The sequence below is a fragment of the Cervus canadensis genome, chromosome 22, assembly GCF_019320065.1.
Source record: "Cervus canadensis isolate Bull #8, Minnesota chromosome 22, ASM1932006v1, whole genome shotgun sequence".
Taxonomy (NCBI): Eukaryota; Metazoa; Chordata; class Mammalia; order Artiodactyla; family Cervidae; genus Cervus; species Cervus canadensis.
In genome coordinates, this window is record NC_057407.1 from 55,932,127 (window position 1) to 55,955,383 (window position 23,257).

General features: G+C 39.4%; 1 protein-coding gene across 5 annotated transcripts in view; it reads right to left on the minus strand.

The window, feature by feature from the left end:
- ZCWPW2 (zinc finger CW-type and PWWP domain containing 2) overlaps nt 1-23,257 on the minus strand; it is a 138,109-nt gene that overhangs the window by 18,627 nt on the left and 96,225 nt on the right. For all 5 annotated transcript variants that reach the window (XM_043443626.1, XM_043443625.1, XM_043443624.1 and 2 more), the window contains one exon: nt 13,378-13,424. In XM_043443626.1, the coding sequence (XP_043299561.1) occupies nt 13,378-13,424 (47 nt within the window). The remainder of the gene's footprint in view (nt 1-13,377; nt 13,425-23,257) is intronic.

Genomic DNA, 23,257 nt, shown 5'->3' on the forward strand with positions numbered 1-23,257 from the left:
TGCAGTCCATGTGGTTGCAAAGAGTCGGACACGACTGAGCAACTGAACTGAACTGAACCGAACTGTGCCTCTTCCTCTAGCCTTTGACGACGTACAGTGGATGGGGATAGGCACTGAATCTGGAAGGATTCATCTGGACTCTGGCACCTACCAGCAAGGTCACCTTCAGTGAGTCACTGACCTCTCTAACATCCAGCAAGAGCCTGGCATAAAGGAGACTTTCATTTCCTTTGTTTTTAATAAATAAAAATATTTATTAAATATTTTCTAACTGAGCCTTTTGCATTTCAGGGTCTTCTTCTGTCAAATAATGCTAAAACAAAAAGAAAAGAAAAACTACCTCAAGGCATATGAGGGAAGATTAAATTAAATAATATGTCAGAAAGTATCCAACAGTGCTTAGAAATTAGGTGATGTGCAGTCACTATTTCACTGTTATACTAGTCCACCTGGTCAGGGTCAGGGTCAGGCTTCTCCTTTTTCCTTGAACCATACGACAGAGGGTACTTGGCACTTTGATATGGCTGGACTTTGGTCATAGATCAGTTTTCCAAATCTGCCATAACAAGTTACCACAAATGTGGTAAAGCACCAAAAGTTTATTTTCTTACAGTTCTGAAGGATAGGTGTGTGTCTCTTATAAGAACACTTGTCATTGGATGGAGGGCCCACATTATCCAGGATGAGTTCATCTCAAAATCCTTACCCAAAGGATGTGCAAAGATCCTTATCCCAAATAAGGTCACATTCTGAGGATCCTGGTGGACCTATCGTTTGGAGGCTACCATCCAACCCACTACAAGTAGATATGAAAGATCTACTTTATCTACTCCATGTCTTCTCCTTCTCTTCCTGTGTTTCAAAGCTGACTGACCTATGCTGTCCAGTCCAATGCTATTCAGAACTACAGCCATGACATGACAGAATCAGTAACACCTGAGAGCTTGTTAGAAATGCAAATATACCCACCCCGAATCAGACAGTCTGGGGGTGGAGCCCAGAATCTGTATTTAAACAAGCTCTTCGGGTGACTCAAGTTTTCCAGGCACTGATTTAGCCTGCACCATCCAAACAAATATATTGCTAGGTAAGTATCATTGATTTTAACAAAAACAAAGCAAGTATTAACTCTTTTCTTGTTGGATGTAAAATAAAGAAGTGTATGTATACAGAACATATGCCATTTACTGAAAAGAAAAAAAAATATCTAATGATAATTAGGATTGCAAACTAGAATAGAAAATGATAGAACTGCCTTTGATTGCAAAGGACAGAAAATCTATAATAATTGTATTTATATCAGATTCATATAATCTGCATAACTGACTTGACATTGCCTATTTCCTCATCTAAATTAAATATCTTTTTTTTTTTTCTTGCCACATGGCATGTGGGATCTTAGTTCCATGATCAGCGATTGAATGAGCAGTGGGAGCATGAAGTGGTAACCACTGGCCTGCCAGGGAAGTCCCAAAATTAAAAATCTCTTTAAGTGAGAGGAACAAGTTTGTTAGCTATATTAAATCTGAGGGTGTAAAATTCTGATCAGCATTTTATGCTCATTGAATACATAAATATGTTTTGTAATCTTCTGAGAATAATTGTCAGTCAATAATCACTAAAGAGCTGCCTATTTTGACAGAAGAATGAATCTGTACCTTGAATAATGTACATAAACTGCTGTCAAAAGTCATTATATAGAAGGAAAAGCCAATATTCTCATTCCCCTTTGGTAAATCTGCTGGGAAATATATGCTTGGAATAGGATGAAAACTGGTTTCATGAAACATTGTAAATGATGGTTATTACTTAATCTGAGTACCTTGGGAGAACAAATAATAAAGTTAAGTCTTCGGGCCCAGAGAACATTTGTTTTTAACACTTCTTTGAAAAGAAAGGAAGGTTGAAATGATCATTTTCTAGCCTTATTTTTTCTTTTTACTTTTTATTTTTATTTATTTTTTCATTTATTTATATTAGTTGGAGGCTAATTACTTTACAATATTGTAGTCTTATTTTAAGCATGATTTCAACAGATCATCTACAAATCTGGTGTTTCTTACATAAGTGGCAGCCGATGATCAATGCTTCAGTCAGGTCAGTCTTTAGCAGAGGGGTATTCCTGTGAGATTTGGACAGTACACCACAGGTAGAGATTTGGACAGTATCAGAGACCAGTTCCCAGCAACATGACTTATCAACCTCTAGCTGTCCCTCACACTCTCTTCAGTCATGTGTAAGTTCATACTACAGGTCTGTGGATTTCTCTGTGTGAGGAGCTTACCAGAGAAAACACTGGAGTGTATGCTCAAGCAATGACCTGAGGCATGGGAGGATCAGTTCAGCTCAGTTCAGCCGCTCAGTTGTGTCCAACTCTTTACAACCCCATGGACTGCAGCACGCCAGGCCTCCCTGTCCATTGCCAATTCCCGGAGTTTACTCAAACTCATGTCCATTGAGTCAGTGATGCCATCCAACCATCTCATCCTCTGTCGTCCCCTTCTTCTCCTGCCTTCAATCTTTCTCAGCATCAGGGTCTTTTCAGATGAGTCAATTCTTCGCATCAGGTGGCCAAAGTGTTGGAGTTTCAGCTTCAGCACCAGTCCTTCCATGAAAATTTAGGACTGATTTCCTTTAGGATGGACTGGTTGGATCTCCTTGCAGTCCAAGGGACTCTCAAGATTCTTCTCCAACACCACAGTTCAAAAGTATCAATTCTTTGGCATTCATGGGAGAATATTTCCCCCTTAAATAGAAGCTGACTGCTAGACCACCTTAGACAGAAGCCAAGAAAAGGCCTGCTGTTAACACCTCCCAGTCCTGGTTGAGGACAGAAGTATTGGACACCTCAAGGGAACTCCAATGATTATATACTTCACTGACAAATTTTCAAGTCTTGCACTTCATTATTTTTTTTAAACAATCTTTGACCATCTAGCTATACCACAGGTAGAATATAGCAATTCAGGAAGTTTCTTTTTTAAAAATAACACAAATTGCTCTCTCTATAGAGAGAGCTTCAGAAAATGAAGGATTACTAGGAACATGGAGGAAAGAGTCCCCTGGAAATCAGAAGAAAGTAGAATTTACGTCAGCTGTTAATCTGACTGAATGAAGCTGGTAAGTTAGATTATTTGCCCTGCAATTGGACACTGACTAAAAATCCAAGTCTGTTGAAAACAATTCCTATCTCTATACAGTTTTTTCTAAGTCATTAGGTATTTCAGCAAGAGGAATGTTGAGAAAAGATAAGGTTTCTCAGAAATACTTTCTAGAATCTACCTATTTCAATTAAATTCTTAAAAGCAGATGTTCTGAGAACATTCAATGATTATAGGACCAATATTACATTTTTTTCTGGACTAAAGAACAAATGTTGAGACCTTCGTTAGTGGTTTTACCATTTTTCTCTCCAAACTTGAGTAGTGAGGATGGGTGGTCTGATTCTCTGACCCATGATCACTGTCAAATGTTCTGAACATTTATCCTCAGCAATATGCAAAAGAAGATCATTTCTCCCCTACACAGGGACAGACAGACTCTGCACAATAGCATAATTTAAAAAAAAAAAAGATTATTCTTTAAAATATTTGTCTGTATCCAAGTCCTTACATCAGCTCTCTGAGGATTCCAGAGGTTGAAACGAAAGACATTCTTGCACCTAGATTCATAGAAGAAAGTAGAAGCTACAACTCCTTTTGTTTGATCTGGGTGACATGCTTCCAGCATGTAGGGGAGTACAGATTTAAGATGTGTACCTAAACTACATATTTCATAACAGAGAAAATTATTTTTGAAGCAAAGTGAAAGTATTTGGGCTTCCCTGGTGGCTCAGGCAGTAAAGAATCCGCCTGAAATGTGAGAGACCTGGGTTCGATCCCTGGGTTGGGAAGATCCCCTGGAGAAGGGAATGGTTACCCATTCCAGTATTACAGTACCTTCTTGAGATTGATATTATCATCTCCATTTGGGCTTCCCTGGTAGCTCAGGTGGTAAAGAACCCACCTGTAATGCAGGAGACCCTGGTACGATCCCTGGATTGAGAAGATCCCCTGGAGAAGGGACAGGCTACCTATTCCAGTACTCATTGGCTTCCCTGATGGCTCAGACAGTAAAGAATCCACCTGCAATGTGGGAGACCTGGGTTTGATCCCTGGATTGGGAAGATCCCCAGGAGGGGCGCATGGCAACCCACTCAAGTATTCTTGCCTGGAGAATCCCCATGGACAGGGGAACTTGTGGGCTACAGTACATGGGGTCACAAAGAGTTGGACACGACTGAGTGAAATCAGTACACTGGGACAAGTCACTAGTTTAGGAAAACCCTGCCACTTCCACCTCCCAAAGTACTCCTGGGACCTGCAACCCCCAAATGGCAACAAGAGGCACCCTACAGCCCCATGGCAGAAAACCTGCCCTTTGTAATCTGGCTGCTAAATGACAACCTGCCAGTTTGGAGAACAGTACCTCACACTAGGAAGTGGTCGCTTTCCGTCCAGGGAACAAAAACAAAGAGGTTTTCACCTCTGCTATATGCACCCTGATGCCCACTTACCCTCTATTCCCCACTCTTCTCACTCCCATCAACCATCTTAAGAAAACTACAAGGAGATCAGTTTGGCTGAAATCAGATCCAGAAACTGAAAGTCAAGTCAGAAAAAGGGTTAAGCAAATATACAAGTCCCAAAGTAAGCTTTTCTATTTAAGAAATAAACAGAATCATCCACACCAGAAAAGAGATACTCTAAGTCAAGAGTTCTCCTTGTTCTTACAAATACATAAAAGGTTCTGGATATCAACGACTAATCCATTTTGTCTGATTTTAATACTTTTTACTAATAGTTATCCTACAGAATTCCTATAGATTTTAATTTAAGATAAAAGAGGTAAAGCTTGCAACCTAAAGGGCAGGCTTAGTTTTTAAGTTAGTAAAGAATATCTTGTTAAAAATCACTCCCTTGGAAGGAAGTTTGATAGCATTGCCTTAGAGTGGCTCAGAGCTTTTCAGGGAAACTGAAATTAGCACAAAAAGAACTTTCTATGTGAAGGCTTCCACTGATGACTTAAAGTGATTAATGGACAAATTTCTATATTAATATAAATTTTATTTATATTTGAAAGTGCAACTCACATCAAAAGAATCATTTATATCTTAAAATTTTGATTAGGAAAATTTTAGGGAGCAATGAAAATGTTCTCTATTTTAATCTGGACTGGTAGTTACATGGATGTATATGCTTAAGAAAAACTCTGATCAAACTCTACACTTAAGATCTGTGTATTTCATTGTGTTTAAGTTTTTCATCAATTTAAAAAACTAAATTACAAAAAAGGTAAATCAAATGCAAGAAAGCTATAAAAACTAAGAGTATAGAAAATGGCAAAATTTTGACAGAATATCTGAATGATTCAAGTTTTGGAAACATTGGCTTATGGGAAGGTGAAAAAAAGTAACCTCCAAAGTAAATTAAGTGAGTTTTGAAGGCTGACTGTGACTCTTCCCAAGGGATTCCTCTCTTACCATTCTTTCCTGAGATATTTCTTTGCCTGGGGCTAGAAGCCAGCAGTAAAGATCAATTACAATATTTATCTTTGTGGAAAGATGCATATAAAGCTAAGTGAATTGAGTGAGGTGCTGTACATGGATTCTATATTAATAAGAAGCTTATTAATTAGCACAAATGTTCAGGCAACCAGTTATAAAATATAAACAACTTCTGCAATTGGGCTGATGAAATTTTCTTGCTTATTATGAAGAAGTTTCACAATAATTTGGGAATTTTTTTATATTTTTCATCAAAAAATATAATGGCTTGAATTCCTCATACCTAAATGTATAAATCAAGAGTGTTCATTAATTTTTTTTTTAAGGTGGTATAAATTAAACTCTTGGCATTAATAAAGTGCTAGAAGAAAAGATACCCATGCATACATATGTCTATATGTAAGCTAAAAAAATTGGAAAACAAAATTTAAAAAGAGATCCTTTTCTGACTGGTAACAACGTGGGATGACCTTAATTAGATATATGTAAAATTCCACACTGAAAAAACACTAAAGAAACAACGATAAAGGGACAAGTTACATTTCTACAGGTGTGCAGCAATATTAAATAAACATGGGATTTCTCTCCAGATTAGTACACAGATTTTCTACAATACTAACCATCACCGCAACAGAATTTTTCTTTGGAGAGTTGACTAAATATTTCTAAGTATAACACTGTGTGGTGTTAAAGCTATCTAAAGTATGCCTTTATTGGGGTTTCCCCTTGCCACAGGAAAGGCAAGACAGGATAAAGAATTTAGAACTCTGGCTACTTTGAATAATTCTAGAAGGCTCTGGCCTAGAGGGATGGTCTCTGGCTGGAACCTGGCCCGGGGATTATTTAGGGGAGGGGCAATACTGGCTCAGTATTTTAGAATATGACAAGAAGACAGTTGGGAGATGTGGGATTGGAATCGGTTAGTGCATATGAAAGAGGTACCCTGTGCATCCTGAAGAACTGGCTAGCCTTGGGAGGGTTAGTCCCTCCCCAGACAAAAAGGTTTTTTAAAATGTCAAATCATCATGATATACATATATACATAGAGTCTGAGAAAGGAAAAAGAACTATGAAAAATTTTTTTTGAAAAAGTAAAGTAATGAAGGATCACTAACCCACACATTAAAGAAAAGATAGAGAACAATTACAGCAATCTGGAATTCATTTTAAGACTACATACATAAACAGATATAGAAATGGATATTCTGACATGTGAAATGCTGCATGTCACATTATGGAGAAGGAATACTGTACATTACAGCACATGTGCTCAGTTGCTCAGTCGCATCCGACTCTTTGAAACTCCATGGACTGTAGTCCACCAGGCTCCTCTGTCTATGGGATTCTCCAGGCAAGAATACTGGAGTGGGTTGCTATTTTCCCCTCTAGGGGATCTTCCCAACCCAGGGATCAAACTCATGTCTCCTGCATTGGTAGGTGGATCCTTTACTGAGCCTCCTGGGAAGCCCCATACTATCTATCATAGAGAAGGTAACAAAAGAAAAGCAGCAAAGTAGCAAAAGATTATTTATTAGTATAAATGGCATTGGGATAAGCAGTGAGTGCAGGGGGAAAACATGTCTTTTTCCACCATCCTTCTAAGTTCTCATTTGGGGCCCCTATAACAAAAGACAGATGAAAAAGAGAAAAGCATGCAAAATTATCTAATATAAGTTTTATGTGACTGGGGAGCCTCCATAAGGAAATGAAGACCCAGAGAAGCAACTCAGCCTCAGGGTTGTGACTCTGGGTGTGATGAGGAGTGGAAAGTCACAGGGATGTGACAGGACAGGAAGGGGCATGGGCTACATGTGGAGCCTGCTTCAGAGGACTCTCTGTGTCCCCAGTCATTGGAGACAGGATGCTCCTGTCCTCCGCAGTCAGGGAGGACAACTCCTGCATGAGGCCCTTATGACCTGCTTCAGGGGAGGTCAGAAAGTCCTTCCTACCTGGTGTTTCACAAAGTCCCCCATCTGAGAATACTCAATACACCAAGGTGCTGTATTCTGGGGCAGCACGTCCTGAGTCTTATCACTATAAGGCTGCTGCAATTTTTTATACTCTATCCTTGTACCACATGTAAAAATAAATCCATATTCCCACAACAATAGCTAACATTTATGAAATGTTTCCTATTTTCCAAGCACTGTGCTATGTACTTTATATAAATTGTCAAGAGTAATTTTTATTTTTAAGACTTTCATTCTTCTCTTTTAACAGGAGGAAACTGAGAGCATAGAAAGTTAAGCAGCCAAATTGAAGATCATAGCAGTGGTAGGTGACAGACCAGGACCTCTATTCCCTTTACAAGGAAATATATGGTCAAAAATGTTACAGTATGTAGGGTAGAAAATAAGTAAATTATCCAGTAATTTCAAGAACAATGTGTTTATTTCCATTTTCCTCTCCACAAGAAGGCTTTGAAATTTCATGGCTTTTGGTCTAATTTGTAAAATTTCAGCATTATTTTATATTAAATCACTCTGCAATTATATTGGAAGTTTGTTGAGTTCAGCAGGACATTCAAAAGTCATACCAAATGTTGGATAGACATTACACAGTCCTGTTTAATGCACTTCAAGATATCTACTGTCCTGAATCTTTGTTCAGTAGGACATCTCGTGAAAGTGAAAGTTGCTCAGTCATGTCCAACTCTTTGTGGCCCCATGGACTATACAGTCCATGGAATTCTCCAGGCCAGAATACTGGAGTGGGTAGCCTTTCCCTTCTCCAGGGGATCTTCCCAACCCAAGGACAGAATCCAGGTCTCCAGCATTGCAGGTGGATTCTTTAACAGCTGAGCCACAAGGGAAGCAGAATGTCTTGTATTCCCCCAATTACTATACTCCCAAACACCTCCACATATTCCTAAAATATCTCTTAGGGCAGTGTCTCTCAAACTACCTGTGGTAAAAAACCTTCCCCAACTCCATAATCTGTCCAATATCTATCCTTTTATTTAAAAAAAAAACGAGTCACTAGGGGAAAATGAAACAAAAGATAAAAACATACAGAATATAACTTCCATTTTATTGCATTTGACAGATAAAAATTACCATGCAAGTGTCTAAATGGCTACTGTCAGTTTTTGCTCTTATCTCATTGCAGGCCAATAAATAAATAGTTCACAGACCAGTTCTGGTTAGTGTGGGCCACATTTTGAATAGCATTGACCTAGAGACAGTACCACCTCTGTTGAAAATCACTAGTAAAAATAAAGCAATACATAAGAATAGTAGTTAATATTACCTTTATAATTTTTACACTATATATCCTCTAGTAGAGACTGAAATAAACAATACCATTCACATAAACAACCCTGCACTACTTCACATACTCCTGTCTAAATCTTCAGACATGCACACAAGTCCTAGCTTGTTCCTTTTTTAAAGGGCAACCTTGTCTTCTGATGTTGCATTTCTCTTTGCAAAGGTGCATCTACACTATTTACATAGTGAAAAGTCCAGATTCCTTTTACAAGCAAAAGCAAAAGGACTTTTAAAAGGACTCATAAAAATATACATACACAGAACACAAAAATGATGCTCTTCTCATTGCCTGTCCACGTAGAGGTCCCTGCCCATCAGCCTTTCCTGTTTCCCCACGTCACACCTGACCTTCTGAGAGTTCACCCTGTGCCCGCCCCATAACTCAACACAGGAAGGACCACAAGGATAGGCTTTGCTTTCAGTCATGGTCCATTGACTTATGACGCTATGCATTACTTGTCCAGAAGAATTTGTTTTAAAGCATTGACTCCTTTTCTTTTTTAGTGGTGTCCTAGGTCAAGGTCAGGGGCAGCGACCGAGAGGAGCTACCCCATGTCCGAGGCCAGGGGCGGTGGCCGAAAGCAGCAACCCCACTTCCAAGGAAAGGCGGCTGCGCTGGCACAGGAGGGCCGAGAGGAGCTACTCCACGTTCAAGGTCAGGAGGGGCAGCTGTGAGGAGATACCCCTCCTCCAAGGTAAGGAGCAGCGGCTGCGTTTGCTGGAGCAGCCGTAAAGAGATACCCCACATCCAAGGTAAGAGAAACCCAAGTAAGACAGTAAGTATTGCCAGAGGGCCTCAGAGGGCAGACACACTAAAACCATAATCACAGAAAACTAGCCAATCTGATCACACGGACCACAGTCCTGTCTAACTCAATGAAACTAAGCCATGCCATGTGGGGTCACCCAAGACAGACGGGTCATGGTGGAGAGGTTTGACAGAATATGGTACACTGAAGAAGGGAATGGCAAACCACTTCAGTATTCTTGCCTTGAGAACCCCATGAACAGTATGAGAAGCCAAAATGATAGGAAAGAGGAACTGAAAGAGGAACTCGCCAGGTCGGTAGGTGCCCAATATGTTACTGGAGATCAGTGGAGAAACAACTCCAGAAAGAATGAAGGGATGGAGCCAAAGCAAAAACAATATCCCGTTGTGGATGGGACTGGTGATAGAAGCAAGGTCCGATGCTGTAAAGAGCAATACTGAATAGGAACCTGGAATCTGAGGCCCATGAATCAAGGCAAACTGGAAGTGGTCAAGCAGGAGATGGCAAGAGTGAATGTCGACATTCTAGGAATCAGCAAACTAAAATGGACTGGAATGGGTGAGTTTAACTCAGATGACCATTATATCTACTACTGTGGGCAGGTATCCCTTAGAAGAAAGGGAGTAGCCATCATGGTCAACAAAAGAGTCTGAAATGCAGTACTTGGATGTAATCTCAAAAACGACAGAATGATCTCTGTTCCCAAGGCAAACCATTCAACATCACGGTAATCCAAGCCTATGCCCCAACCAGCAACGCTGAAGAAGCTGAAGTTGAAGGTTTCTATGAAGACCTACAAGACCTTCTAGAACTAACACCCAAAAAAGATGTCCTTTTCATTATAGGGGACTGGAATGCAAAATTAGGAAGTCAAGAAACACCTGGAGTAATAGGCAAATTTGGCCTTGGAGTACGGAATGAAGCAGTGTACAGGCTCATAGAGTTTTGCCAAGAGAACGCACTGGTCATAGCAAACACCGTCTTCCAACAACACAAGAGAAGACTCTACACATGGACATCACCAGATGGCCAACACCGAAATCAGACTGATTATATTCTTTGCAGCCAAAGATGGAGAAGCTCTATATAGTCAGCAAAAACAAGACCTGGAGCTGACTGTGGCTCAGATCATGAACTCCTTATTGCCAAAATCATACTTAAACTGAAGAAAGTAGGGAAACCCACTAGACCATTCAGGTATGACCTAAATCAAATCCCTTATGACTATACAGTGGAAGTGAGAAATAGATTTAAGGGACTAGATCTGATGAACTATGGACAGAGGTTCATGACATTGTACAGGAGACAGGGATCAAGACCATTCCCATGTAGAAGAAATGCAAAAAGGCAAAATGGTTGTCAGAGGACACCTTACAAATAGCTGTGAAAAAAAGAGAAGTGAAAAACAAAAGGAAAAGGGAAAGATATTCCCATTTGAATGAAGAGTTCCAAAGAATAGCAAGGAGAGATAAGAAAGCTTTCCTCAGCGATCAATGCAAAGAAATGGAGGAAAACAACAGAATGGGAAAGACTAGGGATCTCTTCAAGAAAATTAGAGATACCAAGGGAACATTTTATGCAAAGATGAGTTCAATAAAGGACAGAAATGGTATGGACCTAACAGAAGCAGAAGATATTAAGAAGAGGTGGCAAGAATACACTGAAGAACTGTACAAAAAATATCTTTACGACCCAGATAATCATGATGGTGTGATCACTCACCTACAGCCAGACATCCTGTAATGTGAAGTCAAGTGGGCCTTAGAAAGCATCACTATGAACAAAGCTGGTGGGGGTGATGGAATTCCAGTTGAGCTATTTCAAATCCTGAAAGATGATGCTGTGAAAGTGCTGCACTCAATATGCCAGCAAATTTGGAAAACTCAGCAGTGGTCACAGGACCAGAAAAGGTCAGTTTTCATTCCAATGCCAAAGAAAGGCAATCCCAAAGAATGCTCAAACTACCGCACAATTGCACTCATCTCACATGTTAGTAAAATAACACTCAAAATTCTCCAAGCCAGGTTTCAGCAATACGTGAACCATGAACTTCCAGATGTTCAAGCTGGTTTTAGAAAAGGCAGAGGAACCAGAGATCAAATTGCCAACATCCCCTGGATCATCGAAAAAGCAAGAGAGTTCCAGAAAAACATCTATTTCTGCTTTATTGACTATGCCAAAGCCTTTAACTGTGTGGATCACAATAAACTGTGGAAAATTCTGAAAGAGATGGGAATACCAGACCACCTGACCTGCCTCTTGAGAAACCTATATGTAGGTCAGGAAGCAACGGTTAGAATTGGACATGGAAAAACAGACTGGTTCCCATCAGGAAAAGGACTACGTCAAGGCTGTATATTGTCACCCTGCTTGTTTAACTTATATGGAGAGTATATCATGAGAAACGCTGGGCTGGAAGAAGCACAAGCTGGAATCAAGTTTGCCGGGAGAAATATCAATGACCTCAGATATGCAGATGACACCACCCTTATGGCAGAAAGTGTAGAGGAACTAAAAAGCCTCGTGATGAAAGTGAAAGAGGAGAGTGAAAAAGTTGGCTTAAAGCTCAACATTCAGAAAACTAAGATCATGGCATCTGGTCCCATCACTTCATGGGAAATAGATGGGGAAACATTGGAAACAGTGTTAAGACTTTATTTTTGGGGGCTCCAAAATCTCTGCAGATCGTGATTGCAGCCATGAAATTAAAAGAAACTTACTGCTTGGAAGGAAAGTTATGACCAACCTAGATAGCATATTAAAAAGCAGAGACATTACTTTGCCAACAAAGGTCTGTCTGGTCAAGGCTATGGTTTTTCCAGTGGTCATGTATGGATGTGAGAGTTGGACTGTGAAGAAAGCTGAGCACCGAAAAATTGATGCTTTTGAACTGTGGTGTTGGAGAAGACTCTTGAGAGTTCCTTGGACTGCAAGGAGATCCAACCAGTCCATCCTGAAGGAGATCAGTCCTGGGTGTTCATTGGAAGGACTGACGCTGAAGCTGAAACTCCAATCCTTTGGCCACCTCATGCGAAGAGTGACTCATTGGAAAAGAGCCTGATGCTGGGAGGGATTGGGGGCAGGAGGGGAAGGGGACGACAGAGGATGAGACGGCTGGATGGCATCACCGACTCGATGGGCATGAGTTTGAGTAAACTCTGGGAGTTGGTGATGGATAGGGAGGCCCGGCTTGCTGCGATTCATGGGGTTGCAAAGAGTTGGACATGACTGAACGACTGAACTGAACTGAACTGAACTGAAGAGTTAAATCTCTCTCCACACACAATGTACAGAATTACATTACATTTTAAAAATGGCTTTAAAATGCTATTAACTTTACAAGTTTTCTTTAAAAAGATTCAAACAAATGTCTGATGTTATTTACTTAACTTTAAGGTAAAGTCCACAATAAGCTGTGAATTTTAATTATTTCAATTTCCTATGAAGATTACACACAATATAACATTATAAAATATTTTAGTATGAGAAATATTAAAATATGAGTATGCACAATAAAAGCAATTGTTTATTTCTTAACTTAAAATTTTCTATTATTCTAATATCTGATAATTCTATTACACTGATATAAGTAACATAAATATTAAATTAACCATAAAAATTAAAATATTAACCATTCATACTAAATATAAATACTAAATTCCTAGTGTCAACATAACATTCAGAAGAAAAAAAATTAATTATGTCATTTTGATTTAGAATATTAATTTTCTTTTAAAATTGTATCAATCAGATTGAATTTGAAATCTGTATATTTAATAAAATCTTATCTTACCCTTTTCTTGGCCACCACAGTAAGTCTGCCAGCTGCTTTGGATTTGTCTGTAAGGTAATAAAGAATGGATGCTTCAGAAAAGTGCCTACTCTCCTGTTCAAATAAATGCAACATTATACAGAATTTTCTACTTTCTCATATCATGACATGTGTTTTCTGTGGTCCTTTTGATAAAAATGCTAACACACTCAGCTCCCAGAGTTGATCATAAAACAGAGTAACCCAAAAGTAAGAACCCTGGGGATGCTTACACTTACTTGACAAACCTCGCCCTTAAATCTGGTTGGCTAGCTGGAGCCCCTCCAGCAAGCATCCAGTGCATTTCATTTCTAGGATCTGGTCAGCCCTCGTGCCCTGGGGTATGTAGGATCTGGAATTAAATCCCAGTTACTTCTACATGCACATCTTCCTACATGCCAGACAAGGAATAAAGACTTCAAAGAGACAACATCTTATTTAATCCTCCTGATAGTTTTTAAAGGTGCATGCTCCATCTCCACTTCACAGCCTGAGGTTTTGCAATGCAGCGGATCCATCCAACCACAAGTCCCAGGTCTCTATGCCTGCTGCCTCCATTCGGGGCCCTGAATGGGGCTGCCAACAGTGCCGCCAAGAAAGACGCAGCAAGAGTGAAGAGTCTAATCAAACAAGAGTACAGCTGACCTTGGCCAACATGGGGGTTTAGAGCGCCAACCCCTTGTGCAATCAAAACTCCACATATAACTTTTGACTCTCCTAAAATTTAATGACTTGTAGCCTACTGTTAACTGGAAGCCTTACTGATAATGTAAACAGTTGACTAACACATATCACATATGTTATTATGTATTATATACTATATATTTATAATAAAGCAAGCCAGAGAAAAGAAAATGTCTTTAAGCAAATCATAAAAGGAAAAAATATTTACAGTACTGTACTATATATATATAGCAATACTGTAAGTTTGTGATTTGTTTTTAAGATGAATCATCTGTCACTACCTATAGCAATTTTGTCTTCTATGATACAAAATACTGTAGATGTCACATGTATTACTAACACTAGACATCAAATATGAAAAGATAATGTGAAAACAAAATTCATGTTTCATGAACAGTAACATGGCTGCCTAGTGTGATGGATATGATTGCTCACAGTAGCCCAACCTCTACATTAATGGATAAATCATTATAACATTTTTATGGCATAGAATATTATGGTCACATTCATAAGACAGAATGGGAGACACTGTTATATTTTTTAAAACCCCTTACTTGTGATGATAGGCTGATATGCAGTTTCCCCAATTATGAAAGAGAGGCACTGTATGTAATATAATTCTTTGAAAGCAAAGTTATAAGTCAGTAAGAAAACTAACACATTATTAGTTTTGTGTTAACTATCACTCCCCTTTTGCCTATGTAAGGCTAGTCTATTCACTTCAATATAAGTCTTGCACATGATGTTCTACATGATGAATACCTGGGCACTAATGATGAGGACATAAAGTGTCATACAATACTCTAATGCAAGTATTAGACTTTCACACGAGGATATCCACATAATGCACAACGAATACATTTATGAACTGTATGGCATGATGATTATTTACTATTCATTGAGTAGAAGTGGGTCATCATCAAGGTTTTTATCCTCATTAGCTTCACTTTGACTCGGCTATGGAGGAGGAGGAGAAAGGGTTGGACTTCTTATGTGTGGCAGAGGCAGAGGAGGTGGAGGAGGTGGAAGGGGAGACAGGACAGGCAGGCTCACTTGATGTTGCTTTATAGAAATGCACCTTTGTTTTTGCCTGACTTTTTTGCATCCTCATTTCTCCAAACTGATACAAACACTTCTTCCACCATTTGCTTCAGTTTCAGTGCCCCATCATAGACGAGTCCATGATGCAAAAAGCCAAAACCAGGCTTGAGTAATCTGAAACCTTCTGCCAGATTGTCTGATGTCAGTTTGTTTTCTAGCACTGGTGCTTCTACATCTTCCTCATCATCTGGCCCTGATTCAGAAGCAGTCATCTGTTAACTCCTCTGGTGTGCTGTCTTGAATTTCTCCAAGGTCTGGAAGCTCATCACCTGCTACCCTTTTTGCCATATCCACAATCTCTTTCATGATGTCCTCGACTGGCTCCATTTTAAGTCCTGCGAAGTCATGTACATCTGGTCACAGTTTTCTCTAGCAGGGATTTATTATTTCAGGCTTGATGGCCTTCATGGATTTTTCTGTAACAACAATGGCATCTTCAATGGTGTAATCAGTCCTTCCAGACTTTCACAATGTTCTATCAGGGTTCTCTTCTAGAGTGCTGACAATCCTTTCCATGTGTAATGAGCCTTAAAAGTCCTATGATCCCTGATCTACAGACTGAATTCAGTTCAGTTCAGTCTCTCAGTCGTGTCTGACTCTTTGCAATCCCATGGACTGCAGCACACCAAGCCTCCCTGCCCATCACCAACTCCCAGAGCTTGCTCAAACTCATGTCCATTGAGTCGGTGATGCCATCCAGCCATCTCATCCTCTGTTGTCCCCTTCTCCTCCTGCCTTCAATCTTTCTCAGCATCAGGGTCTTTTCTAGTAAGTCAGGTTTTTACATCATGTGGCCAAAGGACTGGAGCTTCAGCTTCAGCATCAGTCCTTCCAATGAATATTCAGTGTTGATTTCCTTTAGGATTGACTGCAGTCCAAGGGACTCTCAAGAGTCTTCTCCAACACCACAGTTCAGAAGCATCAATTCTATTCTGCTCAGCTTTCTTTATGGTCCAGCTCTCACATCCAGACATGACTACCGGAAAAACCATAGCTTTGACTAGACGGACCTTTGTAATGTCTCTGCTTTTTAATATTCTGTTCAGGTTGGTCATAGCTTTTCTTCCAAGGAGTAAGTGTCTTTTAATTTCATGGCTGCAATCATCATCTGCGGTGATTTTGGAGCCCCCCAAAATAAAGTCTGTCACTGTTTCCACTGTTTCCCCATCTATTTGCCATGAATTGATGGGGACTGGATGCCATGATCTTCGTTTTCTGAATGTTGAGTTTTAAGCCAGCTTTTTCACTCTCCTCTTTCACTTTCATCAAGAGGCTCTTTAGTTCCTCTTCACTTTCTGCCATAAGGGTGGTGTCATCTGCATATCTGAGGTTATTGATGTTTCTCCAAGCAATTCAGAGACTGAATTAGAGAAGATGCGTTTGGAAGGCAAGTAGACCACTTTGGCACCTTCAGTGCTGAATTCATGGGATTCTGGGGGCCAGGTCATTTCTAATCTCAGAAGAACTTTAAAAGATAGTCCCTTGCTGGCGAGGTACTTCCTGACTCCAAGGACAAAGCTCTGATGAAACCAATCCAGTAAAAGAATTCTTGCTGTCCAGGCCTTCTTCATATAGTACAACCAAAAGACTGGCAGCTGCTGTTCTTTTCCTTTCAAAGCTTGTGCGTTAGCAGCTTTATGGATAAGGGCAGTCCTGATCATACATCCAGCTGCATTTGCACAAAATCAGTTAGCCTAGCCCTTCCTGCCTTAAATCCTGGTACTCGTTTCTTTTTTTTTACTAACAAATATCTTTTGCAGAATTTTTTTTCCCCAGAATAGGACATCTTCATCTGCATTAAAAATCTGTTCAGGCAGGCATCCTTTCTCCTCAGTGACTTTCTTAATGGCATCTGGGAGCTCATCTCCTGTTTTTTGGTCAGCAGAAGCTGCTGTTATCTTGACATTTCTTAAGCCCAACCTCTTTCTAAAATTATCAAACCATCCTTTGCAGGCAATAAATTCTCCAATTCAGATCCCTCACCTTCCTTTTGCTTTAAGTTGTCATATAATAACATCACTTTTTCTTGAATCATACTAGAGTCTAAGGTACGTCTTTCTGATAGCAAACCTGCACTCACATTAAGGCTGCAATTTCAATGCAAGGTAAAAAGGGTATTGCACTAAAGTGAAAGGTTTTCGTGCATGCTAGTATAGCCAAAGTGATGGCTTCACAAATTTCCTTCTGTTTCACTTTTTTACAATGGTTGGGTTCATACATCTTGAAATGGTGGCAACTTCAGTTGCAGACCTCAGTCTATAGTACATACCAAGTAATGCTGTTTTTCCTTGGAACATCATGACTTATTTCCTGGGTGCACTTTCAGCATCATTAGTGGCACTTCGTGGGTTCTATGGTATTGTTCAGGGCTTATGGTATTGCACTGAACATTATGGAAAATATGTGAGAACTGCAAGAGATCACTTTCCACTGTGATATGCAACTTTAGTGGAGAGACCAAGTGCCCGTGTGGGGGTGACCCGTGTCACAGCACTTGCACAGGGGTGCACTGCACCTGTGCTCACTGAGACAGCAGCAGGAGGTAGCTGGGAAAGTATTACCATGGCACAGTGCGTGCACAACAGTTACCTTTATGCAATCATGGGTTAATACCGCATCTTTATGCTTGTTTACATTTCTCCCGACTACAAGTGGCGCCATATACAGTCTGTGTTTATGTACATTTTAATAAGTTTTAATTTTTATAATATATTTGTGTGTATTTCATGGTAGTACATGATTAAAATAGACTGGTATCTACATATAATTTAATCACTCATGATATACACTTTCTTCCAAGTTTTTTAGGCTATGCAGTTCATCTGTGAATTTTTCAAATTGTCACCAATCTCCCCAAATTTTTCATGTATTTATTAAGTGAATTCACTGAAATCTGTGTATAAGTGAAACTGCTCAGTTTCAACTCATGTTGCTCAAGGGTCAATTGAATAGAAAATTATTTAAAGATCATTTTGATGTGTGCAAAAGTATATATGTGTGTGTATTAGTAAAAATCATTGGCACAATTGGTCTTTTTTAAAAAAAAAAGTTCCATCTGGAATTCCATAACTGAATAGATTATATGTAAATATTTACACATAGATATGCTTTAGAAACCTTAATACAGTGGTAATGAACAACGGGAAGGGCTGTGGATATTGACTGTAAGGTTTCAGGGTCGCATTTATGCAGAGAGGCAGAATCAAGATGGTGGAGAGGGAAGACACAGAGTCCCCGTCTCCTCATGCCGAGGATGCTCACTGGACAGTGGTGGGGGATCCCCAACAACCATGGGTGACCAGGTACCACGGGGGGCAGGAGGGGAGGGGAAGTCAAGAAGTCAAGTCTCCCTCTGTCTTCTGGAGCCCCCTCTGTCCTCACGAGTCCCCTCCAAGCACAGGCATTGCCCATGGAGAACCTGCAGGCACAGGAAAGAAAGAGGAGAAAGAACTGTGCTGGCTGGGGGTATGTCCCTTGGGTGTGGAAGAGTGGGAAACTGCCTGGTGTTCTACCATCCACTCAGCCTGGGGGAGCCTCCTGGGGCCCCAAGCCTGATCCTCTGTACTTGGAAGCCTAATGCACTCTGGAGGCCCCCTCAGCTGGGCTGAGCCCAGGCCTTACCTCCCACCCTCATCCAGGGTCTTTTCTGGAGGCATGGGTCCTGAACCAAGACCCCACCCCCTACCTAAACCCTGCCTCCGCCTAAACTCTGCAACTACCTAAGCCCTTACCCACCTAAGGCCTATGTCCCCCTAAAGCCAAGGTTTTTTCCTGCCTTTCTTTGTTGCTCTTATTGTTTTGTTTTGTTAGATTTTCTTGTTTTTTACTCTTGGCCAGTGGAGTTCAGTTTTACCCTCAGTTTTACAACCTGAAGCTGTTTTATATATATTCTTAATTTTTCTACTGTTTGTTAGTTTTCTAAATCTATTTTTTATTCTTTGTTATTGTTCTACTCCCTTTTATTTTTATTTAGTATAATATATATGTACATATTGGAGAAGGAAATGGCAACCGACTCCAGTACTCTTGCCTGGAAAATCCCATGGACAGAGGAGCCTGGTAGGCTACAGTCCATGGGTACATATAAACATATATATAGACACACACACATACATTTTTTCTCTCTCTTTGCTACTGGAGTCTGGTTTTACTCTCCAGGGGTTGTTTCATATATATACTCTTACTTTTTCTGATATATCTGTTAGTTTTCTAAATCCATTTTATTTTTTATTCTTTGTTATTGTTCTGCTCCTTTTTATTTTTTATTATTTTTTTCTTCTTTGCTAATGAAGTTTGGTTTTACCCTCCAGAGCCTGTTTCACATAGATTTATATCTTTTCTAACATATCTATTAGTATTCTAAATTTATTTTGTATTTTATTCTTTGTTATTGATCTGCTCCTTTATTTTTTACTTTTTTATTTTCTTTTTTCTTTTTCTGCTGCACCCTGCATCTTGCAGGATCCCAGCTCACACTGAGCTCCTGTGGTGGAAGCACTGATAGACTAACTGTTAGACTAAACTGCTAGACTAACACAGAACATCAGGCCCTGGGGAATATTAATCAGGATGAGGTATTCCAGAGGTCCACATCTCAACACCAAGACCCCGCTCCACCCAAGTGCCCACAAACTCCACTGCTGGAAACCTCAGGCCAACAACTAGTAAGAAAGGAACATAGACCCACCGATCAAACAAACAAACAAACAAACAAAAAGAACATGAGATGGCAAAAACTATGACAAGCACTGAAAATGAAATTGATCAAAAATCTTCCAACAAACAAAAGACCAGCACCAGAAGGCTTCACAGATGAAATCTATCCTGTTCAAATTCTTCCCAAAAAAATTGCAGAGGGAAGCTCCCGAACTCATTTTACGAGGCCACCATCACCCTGGTACCAAAACCAGACAAGGAAATCACAAAAAAAAGAAAACTTCAGGCCAATATCATTGATGAATATAGATGTAAAAATCCTCAACAAAAGACTAGCAAACAGAATCTAACAACATGTTAAAAGGATCATACACCATGATCAACTGGGGTTTATCCAAGGGATGCTAGGATTCCTCAATATACACAAATCAGTGTGATATACCATATTAACAAATTGAAAGATAAAAGGCTTCTGATAAAAGATAAAAACCACATGATAATCTCAACAGATTTAGAAAAATCTTTCAACAGAATTCAATACCCATTTATGATTAAAAAAAAAAAAAAACAAAACTCTCCTGAAAATGAACAGAGAAGAAACCTACCTCAACATAACAAGGGCCATGAACAACAAACCCACAGCAAACATTATTTCCAATGGTGAAAAACTGAAAGGATTTCCTCTAAGATCAGGAACAAGATAAGAGGGCCCACTCTCACCACTGTAATTCAACAGTTTTGGAAGTCCTAGTCATGACAATCAGAGAAGAAAAACAAATAAAAGGAATCTAGATTGGAAAAGAAGTAAAACTCTCACTGTCTACACATGACAAGATACTGTATGTACACAGAAAACCCTAAAGATGCCACCAGAAAATTACTAGAGCTAATCAATGAATTTAGTAAAGTCTCAGGATACAAAATTAATACAGAGAAATTGTTTGCATTCCTATACACTAATAATGAAAAATCAGAAAGAGAAATTAAGGAAATAATCCCATTCGTCATTGCAACAAACAGAATAAAATACCCAGGAATATTCCAACTGATGAAGGAATACTCTCCAGAATACACAAGTAGTTCAATATCAGAAGAGCAAACAACCCAATCAAAAAATGGGCAGAAGACCTAAACTGACACTTCTCCAAAGAAAACACACAGATGGCTAAAGGACACATGAAAAGATGCTCTACATCACTCATTATGAGAGAAATGCAAGTCAAAACTACGATGAGGTATCACCTCACATTGGTCAGAATGGTAATCATCAAAAAACCTATAAACAATAAATGCTGGAGAGGATGTGGAGAAAGGAGAACTTTCTTGCACTGTTGGTGGGAATGTAAATTGATACAGCCACTATGGAGAACAGTACAGAAATTCCTTAGAAAACTAGGAATGAAGCTACCATATGACCTTTGAAATGTAAAGAAGTATTCCTAGGTATTTTATTCTGTTTGTTGCAATGGCGAATGGGATTGTTTCCTTAATATCTCTCCTTAGGTAGGTTTATTCCTAGAATAAAGACCTGCAAAAGACCTGTATACAGAAAACAATGATACTGATGAAAGAAATCAAAGATGACACAAACAGATGGAGAGCTATATCACATTCTAGGACTGGAAAAATCAACATTGTGAAAATGACTATACTAGCCAAAGCAATCTACAAACTCAATATATCCCTATCAAATTACCAATGGCATTTTTCATAGAACTAGAACAAGATATTTCACAATTTGGATGAAAACACAAAAGACCCCAAATAGCCAAAGCAATCTTGAGAAAGAAAAATGGAGCTGGAGATATTGATGTTCCTGATTTCAGACTATACAACAAAGCTATAGTAATCAAGATAGTATGGTACTGGCACAAAAACAGAAATACAGATCACTGGAACAAGATAAAAAGTCTAGAATAAAACAAACACACCTATGGGCAAGAATATACAATGGAAAGACAGCCTTTTCAGTAAGTGGTGCTGGGAAAACTGGATAGCTATGTGTAAAAGAATTAAATTAGAACACTTCATAACACCATACACAAAAATAAACTAAAAATGATTAAAGACCCTAATGTAAGCCCAAACTATAAAACTCTTAAAAGGAAAATATAGGCAGAATACTTTTTGACATAAATCTCAGCAAGATCCTCTTTGACTCACCTCCAAGAATAATGGAAATAAAAACATAAATAAACAAATGGGACCTAACTAAACTTAAAAGCTTTTGCACAGTAAAGAAGCTATAAACAAGATGAAAAGACAATGCTCAGAATGGGAGAAATAACTGCAAATGAAGCAACTGACAAAGGATTAAATTCCAGAATATACAAGCAGCTCATGCAGCTCAATATCAGAAAAGCAAACAACCCAATCAAAAAATTGACAGAAGACCTAGACATATCTCCAAAGAAGACACACAGATGGCTAACAAACAATAAATACTGGAGAGGATGTGGAGAAAAGAGAACCTTCTTGCACTGTTGGTGGGAACGTAAATTGATACAGCCACTATGGAGAACAGTACGGAAATTCCTTAGAAAACTAGGAATGAAGCTACCATATGACCTTTGAAATTAAAAGACACTTGCTCCTTGGAAAAAAAGCTATGACAAACCTAGACAGTGTATTAAAAGCAGAGACATCACTTTGCTAACAAAGGTCTGTACAGTCAAAGATATGTTTCTTTCAGTAGTCGTGTATCAACGTGACAGTTGGACCATTAAAAAAGCTGAGAAACAAAGAATTAATGCTTTTAAACTGTGGTACTAGAGAAGACTCATGAGAATCCCTTGGACATCAAGGAGATCAAACCAGTCAATCCTAAAAGAAATCAATGCTGAATTTTCATTGGAAGGACTGATGCTGAAGCTGAACCTCTAATACTTTGGCAAACTGATGTGAAGACCCTGATGCTTGGAAAGATTGAAGGCAGGAGAAGGGGGCAACAGAAGATGAGCTGGTTGGATGGCATCACCGACTCAAGGGACCTGAGTTCGAGCAAGCCCTGGGACACAGTGAAGGGCAAGGAAGCCCCGTGTGGTGTGGCTCACTGGGCTGCAAAGAGTCAGACAGGACTTAGTGCCTGAACAACAACAGTAGCAACAATGATATGACCCAGAGATCCCGCTACTGGGCACACACCCTGAGAAAACAATAATTCAAAAAGGCACTTGCACCCCAGTGTTCACTGCAGCACCACTAACAATAGCCAGGATATGGAAGCAACCTAGATGTCCATCAACTGATGAATGGATAAAGAAATTGTGGTACAACATAGAGTGGAATATTACTCAGTCATAAAAGGAATGAATTTGAGTCAGTTGAACTGACGTGGATGAACCTAAAGCCTGTTATACAGTGTGAAATAAGTCAGAATATATATATTCATATATATTAATGGATATATATGAAATCTAGA